The following is a 16884-nucleotide window of genomic DNA, read 5'->3' as shown; positions in this document are numbered from 1 at the left end:
TCATTTTGGATTTCAGATTTTTAGATTATGATTATTCAACCTATATTATGCTAGTAATACATAATTTATATACTAATAGTATATATAATTTTTGTGAAAAAAATTTCAGCTCCACCAAGAGAAACTGAATTCAACCTAAGAATTCCAGTATCACTGTGATTATTACTTCAGCTTTGCTTAAAATAATTTGAAATGAATTTATTTTGATTTCTTTTTTCCAGATAAAGTTCTAATGAATAAGTAGATTCACTTCAAATAAACTTTTTCAGGCAAGTGAGTGTGGTAGTGAGAATGTTAACTCTAGAGCTAAAAACTGCCTGAGTTGCAGTCTATTCCACTATTTACTAGTTAAGTGTCATCAGGCAAGTTAACATTTTATAATCACCTATGAAAGGGATAAAATGTTCCCTAGTTTGTAGGATTATGAGGATTAATTGAACTAATACAGGTAAATCACTTAGGATAGTGATTGGCATATAGTATGCATTAAAGGTTTCTTTTTTGATACTGTCTTCAGATACATTATCATGATCTTTTGTTTTCCATTTTTCTGAGCTTATTTTTTATTCAGAAGCCTTAGGCTTTAAGATTATATTCAACTTTTGAAATTTAAAGTAGTGTTATTTCAAAAATCTCGTATTGTTCTCTAAATCTGTGACAAATTGATAGCAAACTATGAAGTCCTTTGTTTTTATCTCTGAAAAACTTCAATAATTACCTGTGCATATTTTTAAAAATACAGATGTCTTAAATTGCCATTTTAATGTTCTCAGGCACGTATCTGGCTCTGACCTGTTTCTCAGTGCAAGTTACATCTATAACCATTATCGTGACTGCAAAGACCAACATTATTATCTTTCCGGGGATAAAATCAACGATGTCACCTGCCTTCCAGTAGAAAGATTACCTCGAATTACACCAGTATTGGCATGCCAGGACAGAGTGCTCAGAGTTTTACAGGTTGTTCTTACTTGCATTTTGGTAACTTTTCTTAATTTAGGTAAATGGTTTTTGAATGTTGTTTGAAATTATTTTAGTGATTACTACTTTAAGCGTCCTGGATAAAGTTGTATCTAGAACAATTTTCTAAATTTAACTGAGTTATATGTGTAGAGCTCTTTTAGAAGTTTTTAGAGACCATATATGTACGGTATGTGGAAGAGAAAGAAAAACGTCTCCCTCCCCGTCCTCATCTCTGGCTAGTACAGTGGAACAGAGTACTTCTAACAGAGAGCCTTAACCAGCACTTTTTTTCTTCCTTTCATTGCCTTTCCTTCCCCCAAATATCAAATTAAGCAAAAAAATTGAGGTTGGGGGAGGGTGATATATACTTTGAGGATATCCAGCTAGTATTTATGTCAGTATGTAGAATAAAGCAAGCACTCAGCAAATTTCTTAAGTCAATGAGTGATAGAGGAAAAAATCATTTTGGTGTCCTTGTTTCTAAACATCTGCTTAGGTCATTGTTTTCAGTGAAAATAGTTACCGGTATATCTTCTTGAGAGTGGCTTTTGATAAAAGACAGAAACACACATACACACATGTTCTAAAGGACCTTTAAAATTTGGCATATAGCTAGTGGATGGAACTGCAACTTAAACTGAGAACAGCTGGTGCTACCACAGGCCCTTTTACTCTTTGGAATTCCATAACCAGATGCCTGTTTCTGGCAACAGCCCTTTTACAGAAGGAAAAATTCAGTGATTTTGTGCCCCTTTGTCTCCACCATGGACAATCAAAATAATCTTTCAGGTTCATTCTAGAAGTATGAATAATAATTTCTCCTGCAGCCTATACTTTCAAATATGAATTATTTGAATAGCTTTTTAACAGGAGCTGGCTGATATTCAGTTAGAAATTGATCTGGCTAAATCTAGGATTCTCCTTTCACAAGGAGATCCATATTCTTGTGTGTGTGTGTGAGGGGGGAGCTTTTACTGAGAGCCTTGAACTTAGGGCCTTTGTACTGAGCTACATCATCAGCCCTATTTTACTGGGATATGGGGTCTCACCAAGGTGCCCAGGCTGGACTTGAACTTTCAGTCCTCCTGCCTAGCCTCCCAGAGTAATGGCGCTATCAGAGTGAGCCATTATGCCAGGTTCCCCAAATTTTTATTGTTCAAAAACAAATCAATAAGGATTTTTGAAAAGGAAGGAACTAAACTCTACATTGCTCCTCATCTGCCTTTGAGGCCAATTTGTTACCGCAAAAGTTGCTTCTTTTTATAATTTTGTGTATATGTTTTTGTGTTCATAGCAGAAATGAATAGATAACAGTATCTGTAATTTTAATTGATAAAAGTATTACTTTATATATTTATCTCTTATATATGTTAATATGTATTAAAATTTTAAAGAAAAACAATGTACCATGTTTACTATAATTTTGTCCATTATGTTTTCATTAAATTATATAGATGGAAAAATTGAACAAACAGACAAAAGGACCTTACTTGTTTTCTTATCTGACTGGCAGGTGATTCAGGCTCTTAACTGGAGTAGATTTTAAGAATATCCATAGACAAGACCAGACTTTTCCTTAGAAAGTAACTTTTCAGGTCTAATGAAAAATGGGCTCTAAGTTAAATCTTCTAGTTAGTGCTAGAGAGGACAGAAGAAATAACTTATTCCTGGAGAATTTTGAAAGGAAAATTTATCAATGTCAAGTTTTCAAGTAAATCAATATATTTTAAATGAAAAGTGGAGAAAGTGTAGAATATTTTTTTAACATTTTCATATTTTATTGGTACATTTTAGCTATACAATATAATGACATTCATCATTGGAAATTTGCACCTTTACATAAACTCTCTTGGTTCTTATTTTTTCCCCATTCCCCTGCCTACCCTTCAATCCCTCCATCTCTCCCTATTTACAAAGAGTTTGTTTCCATTTTTTCAATTTCTCATATTAATTCCATTCCCTTCTTTCCTTTCCCCTACCCCTCCCACTTCCCCTTCCCCTTTGCACCTTAGGATATTTTTCATATTTTTCCCCTTGGTCTTTATATATATGTTTTTATTTTCAAATGTGTTAATATATGCAAAATTACTAACAAATATAAGTTGATACTCATGACTTAGAATTTTTTAGCAGTTTTATCTAGAAGTTATTAAGAGTATTGTATTTGAAAATTGATGACCTGTGAATGCCTATACTGTATTTTTAAATTTTTGTTCTCCTTCAGGGATCTGATGTGATGTATGAAGTTGAAGTTCCTGGTCCACCTAGTGTCTTAGCACTACACAACGGAAATGGCGGTAATCAGGATTTCAGTTTTCACAAACAACTAATGTGTTTATAAAAAAAATACTAAGTAAAAATGGAAAAGTTTAGAAAGAACATGAACTAGAATTGAGACATTTGTCTTCTGGTAACTTTCTAGTAACTCACAATAGTTATTTAATTTTCAGATTCTTCATCTGGAAATTAGATGATGGGAAGTAGCCTTACTGTGGTTATAAAATTATGTTAATTCACCTTAAATATTCCATCTTTTTATAATAGTTAAATTTTTACATGAATATATTTTAATTTTAAAAAGGTTGAGGGCCAGGGATTTAGCTCAGTGGTGCCACTGCCAGCCTCACAAGCACAAGGTCCCAAGTTTGATTCCCGGTACCAAAAAAAATAAATAAAATAAAAAGGTTATTAATATGTTCATTTCAACTATAACTAGGTGACTCTGGAGAAGATGTTTTGTTTGGAACCTCAGATGGGAAACTTGGACTTACTCAGGTCACAACCTCCAAACCAATACACAAGTGGGAAATTCGAAATGAAAAGAAGAGGGGAGGTATGCTTTCGATGTAGTTCAGATTCTGAAATTTCAGTGATTATTTAAGAAATAGATTAATAATTCATTCTGTTTTATCTATTCATATTATATAGCACACTTAGCAATTCACAAAGCCTCCTCTGATTCATCTATTGTTTGTAAGGTCTATCATATTGTAGGCATAATTTTTTAAAAGAAATAAATGTTAATAGTAATTTGGGGTAGATAGGCTTTTGTAGGTGAATGTCCTTCATTCTTTGCTAAAGCTCATTTTTAATTGTCTGAGGTAGATTAATTGAAATTTGATAGTACATTGTAGGAAGCAAGGAAGTACAGTGGGTCAGAGAATATTCCTCCGTTCCAAGGAATTTATACCTTCCTAAGAGGAATTTATACTTGACTTAGAGGATAGTGAGATGGCGATTTACATGTACAGGATGTTTATTTGGACGTTCGTATATTCCTTTAAAAATACTTGTTAAGGAATATGGAGTATAAATGATAAATACATAAAATAGCTTTACCTAGTCACCTAAAGAAAATTAATCAGATGTATTAGAGGGTGATAGTGTAGGGAGGAGAGCAGCTTTTAGGCTGATTGGTTAAAGAAAGTGACCTAGAAGAAATAAACTTTGAGTTGAGATCTGATAAGAAAAAAGATGAGGGATGTGATAGTGTAGGGTAAAAGAATGTTCCAGGAGGAAGAAAAAATAAGTGTAAAGGACTTGGGGAAGAGGTAAAGTTTGTTTATTTGGAAAACAGTAGGAAAACCAGTATGGCTCAGTGTTTTAACGTGGCCTTAAATGAAGTTCTCTAGAGAGTAGGGCCAAACTGTCATTGTAAGTCTTGAAGAGTTTGAATGTTAGTCTAAGTGCAATGGGAAGTCACTGTAGAATCTTAAGTGGTGGTATGGCATGATCTAACTCACTAAAACAAAATATACTGTGTGGAGAAGGGATTTGGGGGAAAGCAGCTCAAAATTGGAAACACAGAGACGACTTACCCATTACTGTTTTAGTTATTATAACTTATTCTAATCTAGGTGGGGTGAGTCCACGCTGACTATAGCTGGAAATGGAAAAGAGAAATTGAGCATTTATTGCAGAGGTAGAGCAGATAGAATTTGCTGGTGGATTTGGGGTGGAGAGTGAGAAGAAGAAAGGAACGAGAGATGTAGTCTAGAGTTGGGGCCTGAACAAATAACTGAATGGTGTAATTTATTGAAAAGGGGAAGACTTGGGAAGGAGCAGGATTGAGGGGATGTGGTAAACAGACAAATTTTAGTCAGGGCATGGACAATTTGAGATACAGATGTGTATGTGAAGAAACTGACTTGTATATGTCAATCTGAAGCTCTAGGTAGAGGCTAGAGCTGAAGGGAGGTATAAATTTGGAGTCATTGACATATAGATTATATTTAAAGCCCCAGAAAGAAATGAATATGGATGGAAAAGAGGCACCTGATTATGTTCAAGTTGTTCTTTTCTCCTCCCACTCTGAGTTAATGTATACATTTTTCATTCTTATTTGGTATATACTTGATAACAACTTTAAGTTTTCTTATTAACTCATCACTTACATCTTTTTTTAAAGGTATTTTATGTATTGACAGCTTTGACATTATGGGTGATGGGGTTAAAGATTTACTTGTTGGGAGAGATGATGGAATGGTGGAAGTGTATAGTTTTGATGATGCAAATGAACCTGTTCTACAATTTGATCAGGTAAGTTAATTAAAACAAAATATGATTTGGGAAATGTTTATAGAGATAACTGATAATTTGAATTCTATTAAGTGAAAATACATTAAATTCTTGTGTTTGGGTTAAAATATTGCTGTTTTGATGTTATAAAAATCTCTAGAGTATTGTATTTGAATTATAGACTGTTGCCTCTTAGGTGAATGATAAATTACTGAGTATAAATGAAAATTACTGTAAAAGTATAAATAATAAATTACTGTAAAAGTATAGATAAAAATTTATACTTTTAAATATTTCCATAAATTTCTGAAGCATCAAAGACTTTGCGGTAGTTTCTATCTTGCATAATAACACATTATAGGGGGCCGGGGATTTAGCTCAGTGGTTCTGCTGCCTACCTCACAAGCGCTCAAGGTCCCAAGTTCTATCCCCGCTACCAAAAAAAAAACCACATTATAGGAATAAGATTTATGTGAGTATCATAAAAGATTATTTTTAACCAAGATACATCATGTACAGGTACAAGCACCCAAAGATAAATGTAAAAGTATTGTATACCTAAAATGTACCAATAAAAGAATTTAAGTAAAAAAAAAAAAGATTATTTTAAAGTAATACAAGTTTAAGAATAAACTTCATATTCTTATGACAGTATCAGAACTGTCCTTAAGCAGAACAGAATAAACAGCATTTTCAATTCTAGACACTCAAAGACTTGCTATAAAGAACCACTAGATAAAAGTAATTTTAGTTCACAGATTTTAAATGTAATTAAGCCTGTTTCTGCAAAAGTACAGAGTCACAGAAACATTCTGGCACAAATCTTTCATAGTCTGTTTTTCCTTTTAATTTATTTTTAATTAAGCTTAAACATATATAAAACATTAAAATTGTGCATATTAATGGGGTATTTTGCTATATTTTGATACATGTGTACATTGTGTAAAGTTTAATCATATTTGTGTGCTCATTTATCATTTCCTTATGGAGAGAACAATCAAATCCTTTCTTCTAGCCTTTTGAAGTATACAATATGTAATTGTTACTATAGCCTTCCTACTATTCAGTAGCACACCAGACCCCCATTCCCCCCACTTCTTCTTTTCCTTCTTCTTCCTATTACTTGGACATGAGAACTTCTTACTCTTATCTGGCTATAAGTTAGTATACCCATTGATCAACTTTTCCCTATCTTTCTCTCCTCCCTACTCCCCCAAGCCTCTGGTAGCTGCTATTTTAACTTATGTGCTATAACATTTTTGTCTTTCACATATAAGTGAGATCATTCAATAGCTGGCCTTGTGTGCCTTATTTTACTTAATATAGTGATTTCCAGTTCTACCGATGTTGTTGCAGATGATGGTTTCATTCTTTTTCTGGCTGAATAATATTCTAGTGTGTATGTGAAATCTTTCATTTTCATGACATTTATCAGTCCATTTTTTTTGGTTACTATAATGAAATATGTGAGGTAGGCCACTTTTATAAAGGAAAGATTTTTAGTTTATCTCACAGTTTTGCAGATGCAAGGTCTAGCGGGCTTATCCAGTGACAGCCTTTTTGCTGGTAGAATACCTGCAACACAGTTCAGAGTGCCACATAGCGAGAGGGAGAAGGTACACAGGTGTTTGTGGTTCTCTGCCTTTTCTTATGAAGCCACTGGGAGCCAGTCATGCAGGCTCCACCCTAATGACCTTATCTAATCTAATCACTTCCTAAACACCCCACTTTTAAGCACTGTCCTTGGATTGTTCCCATTAACATAGGACTTTTGGTATTGAACTCTTGAATAAATGTGCTGGGTAGAGAGCAGGTACAAACCACATTCATAGTCATATCATAACAGTGGGTGTTCTCCAATCCAGAGCTTTCTCAGCCTGCCTCATATAGGATACACTGAGGCTTAAAGAAGAAAAGTCCACAAGAGTATGTTATACAGACAATATGGGTATTGAAATATTACAGTTAAATTTATTTAATAGATTTCACTTTAAATTTGTTCTTCTTTGATATGAAAACTCATCTTGCTGATAGTTTAGCCTTAAAGTATAATAATTTTTTATGATCTCCTGGCTTTTCTCATCAATTCTTAAGAAATTTTCCTATTTAGACCTCAAGTCTCCTCTTGACTTCTATTCCTAACTTCAGTAATGATACAGCATTTACCTTCTCTGAGGGGTCTGGCACTAAGAAACCCTACCTTCATACTCTTTCTTCTGGTTTTCTAATGACAGAGGTACTATTTTGAGAGCTTATATCTCTGAAAATGAAAAATAAGAATAGAACTGATATTAAAACTAGTCTCATTCTAGCCATATGTAATATCAATTTGCAATATTTAATTAATTTGGGGAGGAATAAAAGTCTCATTCATCTCACAAAATACATTTCCTAGAGAATTCTGCTGTTGTAATTACTTACTAGAGCTTATATATTTGCCTTGATCAGATGTATAATACTAATAATTATGATAGGTATTTGCAGTACACAGTGATAGAAATTTCTAATTCTTATAGCTCTTTGTTCATAGGATATGGTTTCAATTTTATATATGTTTTGGTTGTAGAGAAGTACAAAGGAATTCCAAGCAGATGAGTATATATATTAAGATAAAAATATATGGGGGAAGTAAAATGGAAATGAAAGTTCAGGGAGAAAAAGAAGCAATGTAAAATTTTGAACAGCTAAAGAAGGATTTGTTTCTCCATTTATTTAAAGTCAGTGATTTGTGTATAAATTTGAGTATTTAGAATCCTTAGGTAGGTTGCTGTAACGATTTTATTTTCAGATGATATTATTTATAATTTCCAAAAATTTCAGTCTTTGTGAAATTGCATTATTTAAAGCTATGATGAAATATGTAGAAGTGAACTTTATGCAGGAGGATATATAGTTATTCAGAATTGCTTTAGTGGGAACATGGACCAAAAACGATTGGAGACTTTTATTATACATAAGATCAACTGGGACACTTGTTAAAATTACAGATATTGGATCTGATCCATGAATCTTACTTTATGCAATTTATAATCAGGCCTTTATCATTTGGCTTTCTTGGGTAATTAGCCTAATGAACAACTAAGAATTTTTTCCTTCTATAGAATTGATGATGAAAACTAGTGTTTTGTTGACTGTCTGGTTTGATGCCAGTATGGATACCTCCACTCATTTAGAACAGTGGTTCTCAGGCTTTCCTGCTGAGAATTACCTACCAGACTTTTTCAAACTACTAGTCAAAACCCACTGGTGGACTACCAATACTTTCTTAAAAAATGAAATAGATTAGAATATATCAGAATGGGGGCCAGGGATTTAGCTCAGTGGTTCTGCCACCTGCCTTGCAAGCTCAAGGTCCTGAGTTCGATCCCCGGTACCAAAAATAAAAAAAGAATATATCAGAACGTAACATAAATCTTTTGTCACATGTTTTGTTGTATATGTTCATGTGTGAATGTATACTGGTTGTAAAATTTATTGCTTGCTTTACAAATAACTTGAAAGCCTGTGGACTAGGGTACTTGTTAAAAATACAGATTCCTTTTTGATTCACCTAAGTGATTATTGACAGACAAGTTAGGGAGATACTGTTTAAAAGATTATCTTACTTACAACTTCCAGAAATTAAATTCTTTGTAACTATTTAAAGCTGTGATAAAAAACCTAGAAGCTATAGCTGGGCTTGGTGTCCCATGCCTGTAATCCCAGTACTCTGGAGGCTGAGGCAGAAAGATTGTGACTTGGAGGCCAGCCTGCGTTACGTAGTGAGGTCCTGTCTTAAATAGAAAAAAAATCTGAAGCTAACTTACAAGGGAATGTATAGTTTCCTTCATCTAAAAAACACTGGAGAAAACATGTGAAAGCTGGTCTGTTGAATTCATATAACAGACTAAACTTATTGGCAGTGTTGCTTACATAATTTAAAATTCTCCTTTTATGTAAATAAATAATTTTTGCTCATTGGATGATTGCACTGTCAGCTAAGTGTTACACACAAATATATTAGAGTCATTTTGAATCTTCTTTCCCAAATTTAGAAACACTGCAGTTTTCCAGCATTTTTAAAGATATTGTCTTTCTAATCTCAGTGTACACAGTAAACATTTGATAAATATGTGTTGAGTATCTTGACTAGCAAAATATATTTTGCAGCTTACTTTAACATACATTTGACATTTTAGTTATTAATGAAATACTTGGTCTTAAATCTGTTGTAGATGTTGTCTGAAAGTGTCACATCCATCCAAGGTGGTTGTGTAGGGAAAGACAGTTACGATGAAATCGTGGTGGCCACATACTCAGGTAAATGATGATTCATAGTTGAAGAAAGAATGAATAATAAAAATTTAAATTTAATTTCTTTTAATGACTGTATTTTCAAAAAGTATTATTAGTAAGTTACTCTTGCCTACAGCATTATAAACTATATTGATTTAAGAAATAAGAGAGAGGCAGGTTATATAGCTTAGTGATAGAGTGCCTGCCTGACATATGTGAGGCCCTAAGTCCAATACTCAGCTCTGAGAAAAAATTTTAAAAAGATAAATAAAAGAAATAATAGTTAACATTTCAATACCACTTTTTAAGAGTGCTTAGCATGTTTCCAGTGCCTTTGAAAATTAAGTGATATTCTTTGGCTTAAAGAGAAGTATTTACTGAAACTTGGTTTATATTTTGGACTATGTGCATTTCTTATAAAACATTGCTTGCTTTTGAGTAGGTAATTTTTGCATTCTCACAATAGTTGTGTGAGAGTTTAAATTTCCATGAAAATAATTTTTGGAGGGCAATTCTTTGTCAGCTGCTTTGAATTTTCTAGCATGTGCTGATTTATTTCATATTTAAAAACTAAAATTGTTAAGAATTGAAAGACTCCTTTAATCATAGTATTATAGTATTTCAAGCAGAAAATAGTATCACAAAATGTTTAAGTACTTTATGATTTGAATATTTTCTAGCTTGATTTTGTGTTTGTTTTTTTTAAGAAGTCCTAGGGCTAAGTTAGGCTGATACTGGTGCACAAAAGACGTGTATATTGGGGTTTCTGCTACATGATGTATAATGTATCTCTTAAAACCAGCAGCACTAAATGGTGTGTGTTTGCAATTCATCTCTACAGGCTGGATTACAGGTCTGACAACAGAGCCTATTCATAAGGAAAGTGGACCTGGAGAAGAACTAAAAATTAATCAAGAGATGCAGAATAAAATTGCTTCTTTACGGTAATGGATATTTTTGTTTGCTTTTATTTTCCACGTCTTAGGGAAGTATGTGGTTGTTGCTTTATATTACATATACATGTGCTATATTTTATGGAATCATTAATCACCTTTTAAAGTGCAAATTTATGTGTTTGAGACAATTAGCAGTAAGTACTGATTAGTTTTTTAGAATTACACCTTTGCTATCATTATCCTATATTTTTTCTTAGCTCCAGAGTTATATTTTTTCATTTGCATAGTTGTGGGTAGTTACAGTGTTTTGCTTTTGTTTTTCACGAACATTAGGAAGAAACTCACTCAGCCACATTTCTCCTTAACACTAGTGTTCACTGTTATGTGGACCCCTCTGTAATGTTGGCTTTTTAAGTTTTCTTACTGGAACTGATACCTTAGATACAGGGATTGCTTTTATGCCCTATTCAATTTGACATGTCTGTAAAAAGGGACCCTATACTCATGTAAGGGTGCTTTATACAAAGAGGAAGTGGGAGTTGCTGAAAGTTTTAATGACTGCTCACTCCAACCCTGTTCATCTTGTAGGGAAATGAGGACTGATTGTTTGTTAGTTGAAGGCTATAGGAACTTTTAAGGCAGCAGATGCCACAATTACTAGTAGTAAAATCCAATTCGGCAAAGCCACGAAGAAAGCAAGCTCTAATGTTTATGCAAACAAGTATACCAGATTCATTCAGGATATGCTAATTCATGCAGTAAGAACACTAAATAGAGTTAACCCATTTATGTCAAAGAGTGAAATTTTTTGAATTTTTGCATGAAATTCATATATGTTGCCTAGAAAAATTCAAGGAATAAGAATTTGTAGAGAACACGTTTCATTATGTTCCATTATTATGTGGATTCCAATAATGGATCGTTAGGCACTGAATGACTACTACCTCATATCCTCAGTGTAAGATTTTGTTTTTGTAACCAAGTTTTCCTCCTTCTGGTTCTGCTGGAATAAAAGCTCTGTGGCAAGCTTGTATTTGTTTTGTTCATTCAGCACCTGGAACAGTGCTAGGTACACAGGAATAAGTACATAATATTCAGTATTATAAATTTCTTCAGAGAATGAGTTTTTCACTTGGATCATTGCACCAGTCCCTTCTAAGTCCCTCCCCAGACAACCCCCTAAATTTGGGCTAGCTAAGCTTCCTATTGTTCTACCCCAGTTACTGTGTACTTTATATGCATATAGCCATTCCCCTTAATTAGAACTATTCTAGGCAATGCGTATGCAGTTCAGTTCCAGCAGAACCCATTGCAACATTGGATAGAATTTAAATTGTTCCCCTGGCTCATGATCATGCCAGAATGTCAGTGCTCTGCAGCCTCCTACTAATTCTATTTGCCCTACTGTCTTACTGAAAGGTATACATTTACTGGCTTCATGCATTTTGTTTCTTCTCAGTTAGTCTAATGTGGTCTGCCTTATTAGTTTCTCTTCTAACTAGCACTATATGTATCCGCAACTGTATTCATGTACTAAAGTTCAGTTTTTGAAATCTGATATTTGCAACTGTATTACTATTGCTGCCATGGGATGAGTAGATGATTTCACTTTTGGATTAGAGATTAATGTAGAATCATTTGGTCAGTCATATAGAAGCACAGATTTTGTTCTGATTGGCATTATAGTTCTAACCAATAAAAACAAATTTTGAGCTGGGGATTTAGCCCAGTGGTTCCGTTGCCTGCCTCGCAAGCATAAAGACCCAAGTTCGATCCCTGGTACCAAAAAACCCCCCAAAAAACAACTGATTTTGGAAAAAATATATGTCCCAAATGGCCTTCAGATGTTTATTTTTATAGGTGACAAAGTTGTATTCATTTTTCTCTAGGAGTGAATTGGAACATTTGCAGTATAAGGTACTACAGGAAAGAGAGAACTATCAACAGGCTTCTCAGTCAAGCAGAGCAAAAACAGCTGTATCTGCAATTAGTGTAAATGACAAGTTTACATTAAATAAAGATGATGCTAGCTATAGCCTTATTTTAGAGGTGCAGACTGCAATAGATAATGTCTTAATACAGGTAAGCAGAATGTCTAATTTCTTAGTTTTATGATTGAACCTGTTTTACAAATGAGTCATGGGCACTTTTTTTGGGGGGGGGGGTGGTACTGGGGAACCGGGGATCAAACTCAGAAGCTTTCGTTTGCGAGGTGACAGAACCACTGAGCTAAATCCTGGCCCCTGGCAGTTATATTATTGAACATTTTCCTGAACTTCAGTTTTAGGAAAAGAGAGAAAAGACAATAAGAATTTTATTTTTTGGCTATCTTCTGGGAAAATCTTAACAGAGATGTGACTTAAAAAACTTCAGTACTTAATGCCTGTGTTAGGACTTTTTAAAAATCAAAATATTTCTCATGTGGCTGAGGCAAGAGGATTGCCGTGAGTTCAGGGCCAGCCTGGGCTATATAGTGAGACCCTATCTTAGAAAACCAAAAGAAAAAAGAAATTTCCCAATACCAAAATGATAATGTGAATAGCTTGCTTATTAACTCAGTGGTTTCTAGGTAAGGTCAATAAGCAAAGTAGGAAATCTCAAAGGGTGAAATTTAGGGACAACAATGTGTAACTTTATTTTTCTATTTATTTGTTTATTTAAATTGGAATATCTGGCCGGGGATTTAGCTCAGTGGTTTCGCCGCCTGCTGCACAAGCTCAAGGACCCAAGTTCGATCCCTGGTACCAAAAAAAAATTGGAAGATCTTTAGGAGATACCAAAAGATAATAGCATGAATAGAAAATAAGAATAAGATGGAAAACTCATATGAAAATGAGAAAATAATGAATTGGAGGAAGAAGATAAGGTTCAAAAAGATGTAGTAGAGAGATCAGATTATTAATTAAACCTTAGGTAGGAAACTCTGTTGAGTAATGTTAGCTTGCAGGCTACTGTGTCGAACAACTCTAAGAGTAAAAGTCATATAGAACACTGTAATTGCTAGACGTGGTGGTGTATGCCTGTAATCCCAGCCCACAGGAAGCTGATACAGGAGGATTATTGGAAGTTCAAGGCTAGCCTGAGCTACATAGTGAGTTCAAGACCAACCTGAACTATACAGCATGACCCTGTCTGAAAAAAATAACAACAACAGTAACTCTCCTAAAAACTGTTTTTACAAATTATCTTCTTTTGGTGAAATAGATAAAGTTGATAAGAATGAATTAATAGGATAGTCCTATGACGCCCCATGGTAACAGCATTTCGCACTGAAAAAAATAGAAGATTAAGAGATTAAGCCAGGCTTGGTGGTGAACTCTTATAGTCCCAGCACTCAGAAGGTTGAGGCAGGAGGATCATCACAAGCTTGAGGCCATCCTGGGCTACCTGGTGACTCTGTCTCAAAAATTTTTAAAAAGCCACCAACAATAGGAAGATTATACTTTTAAGGGGATATAAAAGATGATATTCTATGATTTTTGGTAATCTAAGTTAGAAAAAGTAGGTGAGTATAAAATAAAATTTGTTCTTTATTAAATTTATTTCCTAAAAGTATTATGATTTAATATAAATCAACAATTCATATTCTCAAATTTAAAGATGAACATAAACTAGAACAAAGAACCCTTAAAGAAAACACATGTATTTTGTGAACATTTTTAGGTTTTCCATCTGAACCTTTTTTTTTAATACTGTAGAGCAATGTTCCAATAGATTTACTTGATGTGGATAAGAATTCTGCTGTTGTTAGCTTTAGCAGCTGTGATTCTGAGGTGAGTAAAAAGTATTAAAAACTTGTTCACATTTTCATGTCTCATACCATTTTGATTAAAGTCTGTTTTTGCTGTGAGGGTTTGATGTTTCTTCTTTAGCTATTCCTTTCATAACCTTTCCCTTAAAATCTGCTTTTGTCCTCTTTCCCTGTCCTCAGATAATCCAGAAACTGAGGTATTGTCCTAGATTCTTTGGGCTCTGTCTGTTCTCTGCCTCTTTGACTTCCATACTCCACTGGGCTCCATTCCCACTTCCAGTGATTGAGTCGAGGACTTCATCATGTCTTGCTTGATCCTCTTCCTCCATCAGTTTCTCTGCCTCCATTGGGCTCGCAACTCCAGACTGCTGTGCGCTGCTGCCAGAGGTCTTCTAAAATCCGAACATCACTGAATCATTTCATTTTTCAAACCTTTTAAATTATGCCTATTTCTTGCTGGATGTAAGTTTAGAGTCCTCACTGTGGTACAGAAACTTTCTCATAATTCAACTCTTAATTACTTTTCCAGCTCATCTCTGATAAGCTGTTATCTCCCCTCTCATGCTCATAATTTCGGCCAAACTGAAGTTTTTAAGATTTCTTGAAGCCAGGTGTAAATAGTGTATACCTGGAATTCCATGGCAACTTAGCAAGACCCTGTCTCAACATAAATAAAGGGCTGGGGGGCCGGGGATTTAGTTCAGTTGTTCCGCCACCTGCCTCGAAAGCACAAGGATCCAAGTTCAATTCCTGGTACCAAAAAATAAAAATAAAAAATAAAGGGTTGGGGATGTAGCTCACTGTGAAGTTCCTGGATTCAATCCCAATTACCACCACCACCACCCCCCTCAAATTCTTGAAAGAGCTATAGTTTCACATATCCTGCATTTGAACATGATTGACCCCCCACCCCCATCTTCCTGCCCACCCTACTCTTTCTGAGATGTTAAATGCTTAACCTTTGCTACACTAGGCAGGCATTTATTGAGCCCTTATGTGCAAAGTACCTATGAGATCATGTCATTATTTTTGGACTTTCTTTTACTATATCACTTCCTTCTGCTCAGAAATAGAGCAAAGCCTGGCTTCTGCAGAGAAGTTATGGAAAAGATAAAGTTAGAATTAGCTGCTTTGGAAAAACCAGGAAGGGAGATGGTGACTGGAGTTGGTGGGTAGTTACAGACGTTTTTTAAAAATGTAGGAATAAAAGAATGGATGAAGAAAGAAGTTGCTAATCTTATGGTAAGCATTTTCTTTTCCTTAAGAGAAAAGACGTTATAGTTTTGCATCCTTGTTTGAGAGTAAAACATAAAGGTTCTGTAATTTTATGATCATTTAAAAAATCAAACCATAAACAAGGGGCTGGGGATTTAGCTCAGTGGTTCCATCACCTGCCTCACAAGTGGAAGGTCCCAAGTTCGATCCCTGGTACCAAAAACAAAACAAAACAAACACAAATCATACCATAAACAAATCTTTGATTTCTTAGTTACTGTGAAAAATTAACATTTACATCACTGCAGAATTCTTTGAAACATTTAAAGTTGTTTTCTAGGACAATGGCTTTTTAAAGCAGGAAACATTATGGAGATTTCAAATATATACAAAGTAGAAAGACGAATACAGGCTTCAGTAATTTTCAATGTAGGGTTTTCACTCTCCCTTTTCCTGCTTCTAAATCTAGCCACAGATATTTTGTCTCTTTTAATCTGTATCACTTTACTTATAAATACTTTATGTAACGTTTGTTTTTTTATTACACAAGAATATTTACTTTAAAATTGATCCATCATCCCTGTTTACTAAGTTTAAATAATTTGATATTAAAAATTTTGAGTTTTCTTTTTGATACCAGCATCCTTTTTATTTCTTTTGGTGATTAAAAATAGGGGAGTAGCACATACATGAAAATTACTTACAAAATGTTTCATATTGCTTTGTCTAGTTTTGAATTTGTATCTCTAGATATATTTTTTTCTATTCTTAGTAGTTTACTATTCAGTTTCAAGCAGCTATAGTATTTGAATGAACCTCTCCAGGTTAACTCAGTAAACATGCATGTATTGAGTGCCTCAGTACCACGCTAGGCACTGTGCTATTTGCTAGAAGTCAGAGATTGGCTATTTCTCTTTCCTCTATAAGTGTTTGTGAAAATCAAAGACATTTAGCATCAAACATTGATATGCATACCTTTATAATGTAAACATTTGGCATTTGCATTAACAGATTTTTAGAAGAACTCTTAAAGTTTACAGATGTTTTGGAGACTCAAGATGGAAAGAGCATGAGCTTTAGGATCTTAAAGATACAAGTTTCATTTCCATTTTTTTCACTGGCTTTGGAGAAATTTATGTAATTCCTCATACCTCAGTTTCTTCGTCTGAAAGACTTAAGTGAAACTTAGTATGTAGGGTTACTTATAGGAATAAACAAGAATATGTTAATGATAGGTATTCAAAGAAATGGTAAACATTTTTATTA

General features: G+C 34.1%; 1 protein-coding gene across 7 annotated transcripts in view; it reads left to right on the top strand.

The window, feature by feature from the left end:
• Bbs7 (Bardet-Biedl syndrome 7) overlaps positions 1 to 16884 on the top strand; it is a 46284-nt gene that overhangs the window by 8557 nt on the left and 20843 nt on the right. For all 7 annotated transcript variants that reach the window (XR_015443888.1, XR_015443889.1, XR_002386228.2 and 4 more), the window contains exons 5-12: positions 774 to 960; positions 3188 to 3260; positions 3680 to 3796; positions 5372 to 5502; positions 9696 to 9780; positions 10598 to 10700; positions 12542 to 12734; positions 14351 to 14425. Coding sequence is in view for 4 of the 7 variants with exons in the window: in XM_021236447.2 (XP_021092106.1) it covers positions 774 to 960; positions 3188 to 3260; positions 3680 to 3796; positions 5372 to 5502; positions 9696 to 9780; positions 10598 to 10700; positions 12542 to 12734; positions 14351 to 14425 (964 nt within the window). In the remaining 3 variants the exon portion in view is untranslated. The remainder of the gene's footprint in view (positions 1 to 773; positions 961 to 3187; positions 3261 to 3679; positions 3797 to 5371; positions 5503 to 9695; positions 9781 to 10597; positions 10701 to 12541; positions 12735 to 14350; positions 14426 to 16884) is intronic.

The sequence above is a fragment of the Heterocephalus glaber genome, unplaced genomic scaffold, assembly GCF_053883595.1.
Source record: "Heterocephalus glaber isolate CG9 unplaced genomic scaffold, H.glaber_assembly_v1.0 deba00001586, whole genome shotgun sequence".
Classification (NCBI taxonomy): domain Eukaryota; kingdom Metazoa; phylum Chordata; class Mammalia; order Rodentia; family Bathyergidae; genus Heterocephalus; species Heterocephalus glaber.
This window is presented reverse-complemented; position numbering and strand designations above follow the sequence as displayed.